The 14,389-nt window shown below is 37.8% G+C and overlaps 1 protein-coding gene across 1 annotated transcript in view; it reads right to left on the bottom strand.

Annotated features, from left to right (window-relative positions):
* PIGK (phosphatidylinositol glycan anchor biosynthesis class K) overlaps nucleotides 1-6,698 on the bottom strand; it is a 99,786-nt gene extending 93,088 nt beyond the window's left edge. Inside the window, exons 1-3 of the mRNA XM_079777110.1 lie at nucleotides 6,575-6,698; nucleotides 2,984-3,037; nucleotides 1,345-1,436 (exon numbers count right to left, since the gene is read on the bottom strand). Coding sequence (XP_079633236.1) covers nucleotides 1,345-1,436; nucleotides 2,984-3,037; nucleotides 6,575-6,667 — 239 coding nt within the window. The 5' untranslated portion in view covers nucleotides 6,668-6,698. The remainder of the gene's footprint in view (nucleotides 1-1,344; nucleotides 1,437-2,983; nucleotides 3,038-6,574) is intronic.
* Between the last annotated feature and the right edge of the window lie 7,691 nt (nucleotides 6,699-14,389).

Raw genomic sequence — 14,389 nt, 5'->3', positions numbered from 1 at the left:
CCCACCGCCACCACCGGTCACCTCCCTTCTGCGTTGAGCATCTGCCCCTTGGTGGTCAGTGCATATCATAGCGACTGGTTGTTCCACTGGTCATTCCGCCGTTCGGTCGATTTGTATATTAGGCTTTTATATAACCCTATATAATAAAAGCCTAATATGCTAAGTGTCCCATCGTCCGGGTGTCCATTCAACCAATCAAAGCATAATATGCTAATGATATGCTAAGGCCACTCAATCACTTGCTATGACATGCACTGACCACAAGGGGGCAGACGCTCCGACTGGTAGGTTAGCTTGCTGCTGGGGTCCAGTCAATCGGGACTGAGCGAGACAGGCCGGACACGCCCTGGAGCCCATCCGTGGCCCCTCCCCAGGTGGCCAACCTCCCATGTCACTCCCCGGCCCCGATCATGCACTGGTGGGGTCCCTTGGCCTGGCCTGTGCCCTCTGGCAATCCAGGACCCCTCAGGGGATGTCAGAGAACCAGTTTCGGCCCAGCCGAGGAACCCCACTGGTGCACAAATTTGTGCACCCAGCCTCTAGTATAGGATAAGGGAAACATACTAAATTAGTATAATCATGTTATAATCAAAGTATACACAGGATACCATAGAAGCAAAAAAGGGAATAAAGAACTGCTAACAATGCCATATAGTTTTTCTTGCCCCACCAACCCCCATGGAGCACTAACAAGGGCACTTCATCTATGCTGACAATATCACATCATTCCAAGGGCTCTAAATTAAGAGCTAGAGACTAAGAAGCTGGGACAGCAAAGGTTGGATTTTGGAAGCAGGCAGCAGTACCAACATTAAGTTTCCAAAGGCAATGGTAGTAGCTATGCAGTAGCTGAGTCTAGACTTCAGCAATTCACAGCTGCATTGCTGTCACTGGACTGGTTTTATGTCATTGTTTTTAGAAATGTCTTCTCTGCTACCTAGTCTTCCCTATTTCTGATTATTTACAGCTACAGCCTTCCCATCAATTTGGGAAGCATACTAATCAATATGCTCTCCATAAATTTCTTTTCTACTTCAACCAGTCAGAATTGTCTTCTGTTGTCTGCAATCAAAACCCCACACTGAGGCATTTAATGATTAAATAAATGACACTAAATAATTGTACTTTATCAAAATTTTTACCTTAGTATTGATTGATGTTTTATATAATTTGCCATTATGGTCTTAAGTAAGTTACACATGGTTGTATGTTCTAACAACAATAAAAAAAAAAACTTAGTTTCCTTATCTTTTTTAAAAACAACACAAAAATGCAAATGTAATAACAATCATCTAAGAGTGATTTTCACTGAAGTTCAAAGCTACCTTTATTATGAATTCTTACCTGTCAGGAATCCCTAGTCTCTTCACACTTCTATACACAGAAAGTGTATTTGCAACATGTCGATAATTAAACCAGAATCGGGATGTACACACCTAAAGTATTAAAACCAATATGTTATTTTTATGAATCAAAATAAGCCACAAAGGTACAGAATTATTTCTCTGTAGGTAGGATATAGAGATGCCTAAAGAACGAGTATATCCTAACTCAGGCTTAGAAACAGCAAAGCTCATAAAGAATTGTCAATAAAACCAGTCTCTCTCGAGAGAGGTATTTTATAACTAGCATTAAATAAAAAGGCCACTCAGCTTAAGAGAAAAAAAATCTTTGGGGAATTCAATCAAATAGTGACCCAACTTAGTTACCCTCAATTTCTGTGACTCTAGAAAGTTCCTGTTTCTAAAAGATTCAATTCTTTAAAATCAAAGATAGTGTGCATAATACCATCACAGAATTGGGTTATATAATATTCCTTTTACTCTAGATTTCTTCCTAATTTTAGTTGTGAAAATTATAAAATAGGCATAACATACAAAACAGTTTTATATGTACGTAATGTGTTTGCTATAAAGCTGTTAAACTGAACAGAAAACTAGAAACAATGCAAACCAGTTTTACACTTAAAAACTCCTTGTAGAATGCTTTGCAATTATTTTTTATATACTTATATAAAAAATACAAGTTCTAAAGTGACACAAAATGGCATTTTAAAAAAAGATTCCTAAAAATGATATCAAAAGAACTAGAAAAATCTAATGCCATATCTCAAAAGTCAGCCCTCTTGAGAATCCATTCCAAAAGAGGTAACAGAGATTGGGGTCAAGTATTAATATACCTACCCATCAAGCACCCTCCTACCTCCTACCACATGCCTCTGCTAATAGTGTAAGTTCGACAGTTTTGAGAATAGCATAAATGTTCTTGCCCTGCAAACAGAGAGGAACTACAAGTTTTTTTATTAAAATAAATGTTCAACTTAGAATCCAATAAGAAAAAAACTAAAATTTTTTACTACATAAAAAAGTAAAACTTCATATGTGAAAAATAGCATAAAATCCTAACTTAAATGAAAAACTTGAAACAATCATAACACAATAACCCGATTTTGAAAAATAGGCAAAGGATGAGAGCAAGAGTATTAAAAATGGACAATAAAACTCTCAAAGATGCTCAACTTCTATCATAATTTAAAAAGCACGAATCAAAGTGATAGGTATCCAAAAGTCTGGCAATTCATAGAATTGGCAAAAGTGCAGGGAAATGAATACTCATATTCTACTGATGGGAACATAAACTAAAATAAATCTCCTAAAAGGGTAATATGCAATATACATCAAGTTTGAAAATGTACTTATCTTTTGATTTAGCTCCTATCAGTATGCAAAAATATGTACTTAAGGATTTTCACTATAACACTACCTGTATTAGCCAAAACCAAAAAGCTAGAAACAAAATCACCACCCATCAGTAGCAAAGAATCTACAGGTTCCCTAACTTGAGCAGAAATAGTATAATGTATGTCTGAACCAATTTGTAATATGATACAATAAATTTTATTTTCAAAATTTTGATTCACACAAAATTTTTCAGACACATATCTAAGTGAATAGCATGGTATGCCTTCATAGAATTTACTTACCAAAACAGCCCAGTTGTTTGTGTGGCCACTTCTAAAGAACTGCTCAGCTTGTTCCTAACAGTCAAATAATAGCAAAAAGATTAGAAGAAAGCCACATTTCCCAGAGTAAAGACTGGTAAAGGACAGTCAAGATTCATGGAGTTTTTACAGTTATAATAGCAATAAGTCATCATTATGTAAGTTTATAAAGATGCTAGTTTTTGACCTTAGGAAGGACCAATAGAGTTTTATTTTTCTGTTAGGGGGCATTATTTTAGGGAGGGACTGTTTGTTTTTATCCCAGTCATCTCTTCCTTATATGCTTCTAGTTTTCCATTCAGTCTTCCAATTGTGAATGACTTATTTCATATCTTGATTCTAAACATAACAATTAATAACCTTCCTGCTGAAATTTCATTCAATATTCATTCGTACTCTGCGCTGGGTGCTTCCAATTACTTCATTTGAACTTACCAATATATTTGATTGAGCACATTCTCTGGCATGCTGTCATGTATCACTTCACTAATCTGTTAAAGTGAATCTGAATTGTATTTGCTGGCAAGAAACATTAAAAACCTCAGCATCCAGATACCTAATGAACATGATTTTTATTATATATTAAAAGAACAATGAATATAAACCATAATGACCTCAGATCTGCTCCCAAGCAGTATTACTAGACCAGTCAAACTGCCTGGATCCAAATCTGGGTCCTATTACTTATTACTTGTATAAACTTAGGAAAGCTGTTTAACTTCTCTGCATCTCCATTTCCCCATCTATAAAATGACGTTACCTGACTCACAGAATATAGGAATGGTGACTGGAACCTAGTAATTGTATAACTTATGTCAGTTGTTTTAATTTTCAACTGGCAAGAAAATTTCAGGGGGAATGAATTTTTTTTAAAAATCACTCAAATGTGTGTGTGCATACACAGACATACACACACACATATTTATTTTTAACCATTCTCAACAGCTACCTATATGCTTTAAAAAAGCAATGTGCTATAGTGCATAAAGCACTGGTTTAGGGATTTGAAGATTTGAGTTTTAGCCCAGATCCTATCCCTCACCTGCGAGACTAGGGTAAGTCATTCAGCTCTTTAGACTTAATTTTCCTCAAGCAGAAAATGAGAGCTGAATGTCCTTTCCAGTTCCAAAATTCTTGGATCATTAGGACTTTAGGGGAAAAGTTGAGATAGCAAAACTCTTTTGTGCTTTTTTAGACAATATAGGCACTGCAAAGTTACTCATTCATTCTACATATAATTAGTGGAGCACCCGTTATGTGCCAGATACCATGTAATGTAAAGTGATTTAAAAATCATTGATACCTTAATCAATAAAGTAATTAAAATAAATAAATAAAAATAATCTATGAGATTATATAAATACAAAAAATAAAATAAAAAATAAAATAAATCATTGAAGAGCATGCTGCTTTCTCTCAAGAATCCGAGTTCAATACAGAAGACAAGCTGCACATTACACTACAATGTAATTCATTCATTCATTCATTCACTCATCACTTCATTGGGCACCATGTGCCAGTCACTGTCCTGAGTGCTCAGAATACAATGTTGGGCAAAAACAATCAGAGTACTTGCCTCCAAAGAGGTTACTATCCAATGTGCTAGACATATTAAGCAGATGACAACCTATAAATTCTATCAAGGTAATCGCTTCTCGGCCTTTTGGCTAAGATCAAGTGTAAATTCTATCAAGGTAAGATACACAGTATCATGACAAAGTATAAGAGGGGGAAATGACCTAATCTGGGGGGTATGGTGTGGAGAGGTTTAGGGAAGGTTTCCCTAGAGAAGTGACATTTGGGTTAGGATCCAAAAGATGAAAAGAGGAAAGATAGTTCCAGACAAAGGAAATATGGGCCCTAATGGCAGGTGGGGCTTAAAGGTGTTGAGAAACTAAAAAAAGATGAGCATAACTAAAAGCTTGAGAGAGAGAACTGGGGATGCGGGTAGGGGCCAAAGTATGCAGGGCTTTGTTTATGGGGTCATAATAGAGATTTTGTCCTTTATCCTTAGAGCAATATTAAGGTGTACATGGGCCATATGATCAGATTTGCATTTTTAAAAGTTATTCTGGCTGTAGCTTGGAGAACAGACTGAAGGTAAGAAAGAGAATGACTTGATGTGGACTAGTTAGGGAGCCATTGCACTCCAAATGAAAAATGATGGAATAATAGATAAAACAAAGCATACATGAGTTATAATCGATGAATGCTATACAAGCTTAATGTACAAATTTCAACGGTAATATCAAAGGAAAGGGGTAGGGAAAGGTTCTACAGAGGTTATGCTTTTACTGCATCTTATTAAAGGGACAGAAGAAACAGAAGGTATAAAACATGGTAATGTGAAAAAGCACAATCAAAAGAAAAAAAAAAGAGTAATGGCATCCAAAATGAAGTGTACAACATAATCCAGTAGAATAAAGGAGGAAAATAGAACTCATATTCATATTACCTCAAAAATATGCTTTATAAATGTTGAATATATAAATTAGCAGTTCATGAAGAGAGAGAGAGAGAGAGAGAGAGAGAGAGAGAGAGAGAGAGAGAGAGAGAGAGATTGGAAGTGCATGCTCAATATCCTTTTAAAGTTTGGAGCCCACTGATATAAATTCAATGTACTGAGGTGGTGGGCAGAATGGGTTCCAATATGAAAGCTGGAAAAGTAGACAGAGGCCAGAGCATGCTGTTAACTTTATTCTGCATGCACTGGAAAAGATTCAGTCAGAAGAATAACCTGATCAGGTTTACATTTTATGAAGACTAATCTAGCAACTAAGTGAGGGAAGTTTGGAAGCCTGGGGGAAACAAGATAAAGTAATTGCAGTAATTGCACTAGTCTAGGCAGGAAATTACCAGGCCTGCATTAAGCCAGTGGAACTAAACAGGTAAAAGCAATTTTAAAAGTTCAGCACACAGAACTTAGTTTTGATTAAAAGGTGGGATAAAGAGAGGTGTTTATTTTTTTTAAAGCCCCAGGCTTCCAGCCTAGGAGCAATCCCTTAGGAAATGGGGCAGACAGAAGACACTACTTTGGACACAGACCTTCAAATGTCTGCTGACTAGACGGGCCCCTTAACTAGCCTGATATGCAGGCCTGAACATGATGCTAGAGATCTAGACTGAAGAACTGGGTGAGGTGTTTCTTATCAGAGTGCAGGGGACAGTGAAAGCTTTATGAGGCCAGAACGTCCTGCGAGTCAAAACCAAAACACCGCACCCATCCGACTCCCATCCAAGCGGCGCGCTGCAGTTTAACAGCAGGAAAGGGCTGCGCTCTGTGCTCGCCTGGGAGCTGCAGGGCATGCACACTGGGCGCAAAGGATCGGATCCTCGCCCCTTTCCCGGAATGTGATTCTTTTAATTCGTCGTTTTAGAAGGCTGAAACAGACTGCGAGTGTCCTGCCCCGTGCCCGGTGACACCCTCCCCACATCCCAGGCAGCCCAGTAAGAGGCGAAAGGACTCCCAAGAGGCTTCCCTCGGCTTCTGTGTGTCGGACATCGGCTGGGCGCTCACGGCCCCGACAACGCTGTCCTCCCAGGGCCCGGCGGCTCGGAGGGCCTGACTCCTACCTCGATCTGACTAGTGGCCAAGCTGCCGAAGGACAAGAGCAGCAACCCTGCCAGGACAGCCACACCCCGGCTAAAATAGTAGGTGACAGCCATGTTTGCCGGCTTCAGCCTCCGGCACCTGGAGGGGGCGGGGCGAGTGCCGTAAAGCAGCGCGGCGGGGCTTGCGTGTTTTTGCGACACCAAGCTCCGCTCCCGGTGGCCGGATTGTCGCCGGTCCCCCAGATCTGCTTTCCCAGGATTTCTGGGTGAAGATCGAGGGAATCGAACCTTTATCTTTATTGCATTTTCAATTTGGACATTGTAAAATAGGTGTACAAGTTTGAAATACAAGTTTGAAAGGTGAGGAAGACAAACCTGTGATCCCACAAGCTCTCAGAAGCTAATTCCTTTTTTTGCGTAGTGCTGCCAATTCTTTGAATATATGAAGCCGGATGTGGTGGGAAGAGCAAGCATGTTAGCCCAAAAAGATGATTGATTGGATCATTTGCAAATAGAAAGATAGGTGGGTGCTGCAACACGATGGAGGTCTATTACTTATTGAAAGTATGAACATGTAGAAATTAGTTACGTTTTTGTTTCTTTAGTAATTGTGGAGCTAAATAATCTAAAAGAGTCTGGGGACTTAATAAGATCGTGTATGTTTGTTCAATGATGTTAATTATATGCATTCAATTTTAAATTCTATTTTTCAAATAGCACGACATAAACTTGTGTTTATGCTGTCTCAACCTGTAAGAATTTTTATAGTTTATTTGAGCCAAATTGATGACAATTGCCAGGAGGCAAAATCTCAACGGATTGAGAAATGCTCCAGAGAATGGCAGTTTTGCACCTTATTTTATACATTAGAATCAGAGAAGAACTAAGAGGGTTACATGAAATCTACAGGTGATAGATTAGGGAGGCAGGAGAAAGCAAATCCGGAACATTTCTGGGATTGGATTAAAGGTAAAACGAATAAACACATACTTTTACATTGGTGGGTATAGGATAGTTAACAATTAACACGATAACAATAATAATAAGGGGTTCTGTGGTCTCCTGCTCTGGTGCCCTTAGGATTCTGGAAAAAGGAAATTACCCTGCTATTCTTTTTTTTCACAGAACTTATTACTAAAAGACAATAGGCAGGCTCAGTTAAGGTAAAGATTGAACTTTGTCAAGGAAGATACCAGCCTAGGACATGACCAACTGCCATGACTCGCTTTCAGTTAGGAAGTTTTAGTTTCAGACCATCCTATGTGGTTACTTTAGGTCTCTGAGTTTGTAAGGCCTTCCATGCAGGCCTCCACTGAGCTCAGGTTTAGTATGTGGCCCCTTTTGTGTCCACAGATGCTTCATAATCTTCATCATTTTAACATTTAGTGGTAACATGGAATTCCATCCCTATGGATGCCTTAGCCAAAGTAATTGCCCTTCAAATAGACAATACAAAGTTTCTAAGCTTTACTATAAAAATAATATTGTAGAGTATCTTTGTGTGTTGTCTTTCACATTTGTTGAATTATTTTCTTTGGATAATCTTGAGTTAAAAGATATAAAAATTTTAGTGGCTATCAAGGATGTTGCTTTCCAAAGTGTACAAATTTACAGTGCCATCCAAATATACAACCTAACACCAAATTATACCATCTTTCCACTTCTAAATTCCTTGGTACAAAGTTACCTCAAGGTTGTTTTACTTCTACTTCTTTGTTTACTATCAAGATTTAATGTCTTTCCTGGTGTCCATAAACTATCTGTATATTCTCTGATGTAAATTTTCTGTGTATAGCTTTGTTTTACATATGAATTTGAATGAGATCTTCATTAAAAATTTGAGATTAATTCTTGCCATATTTTATGCGATTGCCAGAAATAATAAGTTCTGTGGAAAAAAAAGGAAAAATAGAACAGGGTAAAAGAGTTAGGAATGCTGGGCTGGGGACAGATTACAGTATTAAAGAGGATGGCTAATATTAACTCAGATGGCCTCACTAAAGAGGTCAGATTTGAGCAAAGACTTGGCATACATTGTAAAACATGAGAAGACAGAAGACAAATAAAATATGAAAAGTGAAAAGGCATTACCAATAAAGGAATAGAAATTTTGGTGGCAGCAGATTAAATGAAGCAAGAGCTAGAATTTATTGAGCACCTTCTATAAACCAGATACTTTGTTTTATGAATTACATGCATTACTGCTCATCTTTACAGTAAACTCAAGAAGGTAGCTCTGTTTATCTCCAATTTACAAATGACCAAATAGAAGCTCAAAGAAGTTAAATGACTTCCCAAGACCACACAGCTAGCATGCTGAAGACTCAGGAATCAAACTTTGATCAGCCTGCCACCAAAATCTAGTTTCTACTTACACCACTCCAAATAAAGCCATTATCAAGGTCACTGGAAAGCTAATACCAATTCCAGTTAACACTTTTTTAATTACCTTTCTTGACCTTACTGCATTCATTCACCAAACTTTTACTGTTAAGGGGCAGGTAGTAAATACCGGGTGTTGCCAAAAAATGTATACACACTCTAACAGCTGATAGCTCAATTTTTAAAATGAAATATATTTTAATAAACACTGCCTTTATAATAATTAAAAGTGTGTGTATACATTTTTGGGAATATGTATATATATTTTTTATTATTATTATTATTATTATTATTATTATTATTTTACTTAATTCCTTTACCTGCTTTCATCCAGCCCCCCATACCCCTTCCCTTCCACAGCTATCAGTCTGTTCCATGTATCCATGTGTCTGTTTCTATTTTGTTTGAAAGATGAAACAGAGGGCCGGAGACCAGGGACCAGGACACAGGCTTTATTGGAGAGAAGACCCCTGCTGGCTCCCTTCCAGAGGGAAAAGAGGAGGGCGTGCCAGGGTGGAAGCACCTTTTAAGGGGAGGAAAACAGGGGACGGGGCTTAGGGCACTCAGCACACACTGATTGGTGGTTTCATGTAAGGCACATGATTAGGCACCTAGGGACTTAGGAATCAGAGGCTTAAGGTATTTGGCAGGTGCTGATTGGTGGTTCAATGTACAGTCCATATAAGGTGTTCAGGAATATCCGGCTGCAGGTGGAGTTTATGTCATACTCTGTCCATCAGTTAGGGGAAGGGGGGATCTATCATTGTTCAACTTAAAATGTACACAAGAATAAACTCAACGTGGATTAACAACTTAAATATGTCTCAATACCATAAAAATCCTAGAAGAAATCATAGGCAATAAAATCTCAGACATTGCTCTTAGTAATATTTTTTAAAATATATCTTCTTGGGCAAGAGAAGCAAAAGAAAAAAAAAACAAATGGAGCTACATCAATCTAAAAAGTTTTTACACAGGAAAAGAAACCATCAAGAAAATGAAAAGACAACCCACTGGGTGGGAGAACATATTCACCAATGATACATCTGATAAGAGGTTAATTTCCAAAATATATAAAGCACTTATACTACTCAACCCCAAGAAGACAAACCCCAATTAAAAACGGGCAAAGGACCTGAATAGACATTTCTCCAAAGAGGACATACAGATGGCCAATAGACATATGAAAAAATGATCAATGTCACTAATCATCAGAGAGATGTAAATTAAAGCCACATGAGATATTGCCTCCCACCTGTCAGAATGGTTATCATCAATAACTCAACAAACAACAAGTGCTGGTGAGGATGCAGAGAAAAGAGAACCTTCATGTACCACTGGTGGGAATGCAGATTAGTGCAGCCACTGTGGAAAACAGTATGGAATTTCCTCAATAAAAAAATATATAAATAAATAAAAATTTTAAAATGGGAATGCCTTTTGATTCAGCAATCCCACTTTTGGGAATATATCCAAAGAAACCCGAAATACTAATTCAAAAGAATATATGCTCCCCTATGTTCATTGCAGCATTATTTACAATAGCCAAGATCTGGAAACAGCCCAAGTGACCATCAGTAGATGAGTGGATTAAAAAAGTAGTGGTATATTTACACAATGGAATACTACTTGGCCGTAAATTAAAAAAGGAAATCTTACTTTATGGGACAGCATGGATGGACCTGGAGAGTATTGTGCTAAGTGAAATAAGCCAGTGAGAGAAAGACAAATACCATATAATCTCAGTTATATCTGGGATACAGCCAGTTTTATACCTACATGTAAGACATGTGAGCAGTTTTAAACACCACTCCACATGGGAAATTCTGTTTAAACTACATACAAACATTTTTTTTTTTATTGATTTCAGAGAGAGGAAGGAAGAAGGAGAGAGAGATGGAAGCACCAATGATGAGAGAGAATCATTGATCGTTGATTGGCTGCCTCCTGCACGCCCCCAACTGAGGATCGAGTCCACAACCCAGGCATGTGCCCTGACGGAATTGAACCGTGACCTCCCGATTCATAGGTCGATGCTCAACCACTGAGCACACCAGCTGGGTCTGACAAATATTTTTAACCATATCAGATAACAAATAGCAAGCTGGATAGATTTTAATTGCAAATAAGCAGAGCAATTATATGGGACCTTCAGCCAAAGGGAAAGAAAGAGATAAGTTAAAGGGCATGGGTAATCCATATGTATTTAATCTTTTTGTTTAATGTATTTATTGTTGGCAGTATTACAGATGTCCATAAGTTCTGAATCTTTACCTAGGCCTTTTGTGTTAGCTATATATCAACACTTGACAGGTTTATCAACAATGGAGAAGTTCTTTGAAGCATAAAATTTTTCAGCAGCTTAAAAATTCCTCCCAGTAATGACCCTGAACTTACTCACATGTCACCATGTCCCTGCAGAGTTATACTCAGCATTTTGTATAGTTCCCCTGAATCTATGGATGAGCGAATTTTCATAATTTATATGTAAGGAAATTAGGGGTTTTAATTTCAGTTTAATAGATTTAGGTTACACATCAGAAAGAAATTGGTGACCACAATATTTTTTAAGGAGACTGTGAACTACCTCCTCTGAAGAATTTTGAGAATATTGTAAAAACTGTATCTTTAGCCCTAGCCAATTTGGCTCAGTGGATAGAGCATCAGCCTGTGGACTGAAGGGTCTCAGATTCGATTCCGGTCAAGGGCACATGCCTGGGTTGTGGGCTAGATCCCCAGGGGGGGGGGGCCTGCAGGAGGCAGCCAATCAATGATTCTCTCTCATTATTGATGTTTCTATCTCTCTCCCTCTCCCTTCCTCTCTGAAATCAATAAAAACATTTTTTAAAATATATTTCTTTATTGATTTCAGAGAGGAAGGGAGAAGGAGAGAGCGATAGAAACATCAATGATGAGAGAGAATAATTGATGGGCTGCCTCCTGCACCCACCCCCCCAACTGGAGATTAAGCCTGCAACCCAGGCATGTGCCCTCGGCTGGAATCGAACCTGGGTCCCTTCGGTCCGCAGGCTGACGCTCTAGCCACTGAGCCAAGCCGGCTAGGGCAATAAAAACATATTTTTAGAAAATAAAAATTTAAACACACACATACAAAACTATCTTTTTCATGGTTTTGGCAGTAAGAGCTCTTCAGTTGCCATAAAAAAAATTGTATGATTCTATATGTACACCTGAATCCTTCTATTTGAGCATTTAATGTTCTTATTGTCTAAGCTGTACGTACACCTAAAACACGGAGCCTCTCCCAAGGCTCCCAAGACCAGCACTGATTAGTCTTGCTTTTTTCAACTTCCTATTTGTTGGATTTTTTTAGTTTGAACTTAACAATCTTACATGTAATCACCATGAATTACCACTTTTGGAGGCTAAAACTGAACACAGAACCTGTAGAGCCCACCTTTGGACCTCTGCAGCCTGTGATAGCACAGGGTAGCCAGCGGGGTCTAACTACCTGGGTTTTGGGTGCAGCTAGACATTGCTAGCTACGTTTCCTTGGGCGAGTTATATAACTCTGCTAGCTTTGGTTTTCTCTTACATAAAATGGAAATAATAGTGATGCCTACTTCTTGAGATATTGCATACATAGGCGTGCTAAAACCCTTTGATCAGTGTCTGATATATAATAAGTACTCAGTTAATGTTAGTTATTAGTATTTTCTTTTTCCCATCCCCTATGGCCAGCCTGGTTCCCTGCCTCCAGCAAGTTCTCTACTTTGTTCTCTGCCTGCATCAGTAGAACACCAAATTGCAGGTCTATAGAGGCAAAAATTACTCTGTTAGTCTGATGTGAAACTGTACAGCAAAATTTACTTCCACCACCTTCCTGAATTTCACTTAATTAATAAAATAATTTATTTTCAATGTTCCTGTTTTTCCCTTAACTTCAAAGAAATATTTGCAAAATTCAAATTAGTATTTCTAATATTTCTATCCAAGGAAATAATAAGTAAAATAAAATTGTAATTCACATTGCCAGACATCTCTCTGTAGTGCCATATTGTAGCAAAATAAATAAAAATTTTCATATAAACTTGGTCTTTCATAGTATTTCTAATTTTATTTGTCAGTTCTGATGAAAAAGCCCAATCTTTCCATGCATGGTTTCAAAATCTTCTTTGCCAATAAACGATAAATTTTTTTGAATAGAGAAGTACCCATCAGTGAAAGATATGTAGGGTTATTATGTCAGTAAATTTCTATAGCTGCATTGTATTATTTCAAGAAAATACAAAACAAAATTACTTTGGTTCTTAAGGGCATCATTAGGTATAGACATATCAGAACAAATTTAATCATAATAAAATGCATTTTGCTCCTTTTGTGTCAGCACCACAAAATGAATATAAATGCTTTGTTTACATTTTATTTCTTTTTACTGGTAAAGCTTTTTGTTATTTGAGGGCTAAGTTGATTTTCAAATAAATAAACCAAATTTTAATGTCCCATGGGGCTCTCTCATTTCTTCTCTAAAGAGGACTTGTAATTATTTATTTAAAAAAATATTGAGGCAATTTTAAGTCAGGTTCAAGGATTAAAAGGAAATTTTAAACATAATCAGATAAAGTGATCTATAACTGATTTTGGACACCTCAGTGAAGACACAATTCAAGCAAGAGAAAGCCTTTCTGACGAAGGACCATGTCACAGGTGTCAGTGAGCCCCATCGATAACAAGTTGAATAGCATAGATCCTAGTTGCAAGGGGCTCATTCTGCAAAAGGGGAGGCAGACAGCAGCCACTTGAGTAACTAATAGCTTAACAGGGATCTAGAGCTCTAATGGAAGTATATCTAACATCCTAGTGGCGAACAGAGAAACGTAATTCTCGTTAACTTCTCTAACCTCAATTTCTCCATTTGTATCATGGAGACTAACATTAACTCTATCTCAGAGGGTTGTTAAAAAGAATAAGAGATAATAAATGTGAAATGGTGAGCACTGTGGCTGGCATGAGTTTAATGGCTGTAATTATTTTTAGTATTGCTATCACTATTTTTAAGTAAAAATCAGGGAAGGTTTCACTTAGCAGGCAACATTAAAACTGGGTGTTCAGAGCTGGGGAGAAAGAGTAAGAATTTGCCTCTTTGGAAGGGGCAAGGGGCATTCCAGGCTGAAGTAAGGACATGAGCCAAGATACAGAATAGAATCAGGGAAAGCCATGCTGTTACCTTTGAGGAAGGATGAGTAACCCAAGTAACTGGACCATAGGAACATGGGTGTGAGTGTGGGAAATGGTGCTAGACTAAGAATGTTGTACTAAATGCTGAGTGCTGAACTTCATACTGTGGACAGTACACCGCCATTAAAAATGTTCACATAGCAAAGTACTATGATCAGATTTATGTTTTAGGAAGACAGCAGTAAAGATACTAGAGATAGTTAGGAGGCTATGGTAATAGTTTATATGAAAAAAGTAATAATAGCTAACACAAAA

This window comes from Cnephaeus nilssonii, assembly GCF_951640355.1.
Source record: "Cnephaeus nilssonii genome assembly, chromosome: 7".
In the NCBI taxonomy this organism is placed as follows: domain Eukaryota; kingdom Metazoa; phylum Chordata; class Mammalia; order Chiroptera; family Vespertilionidae; genus Cnephaeus; species Cnephaeus nilssonii.
Note: the sequence above shows the minus strand (reverse complement) of the source record. Positions and strands in the feature narration are given on the sequence as shown.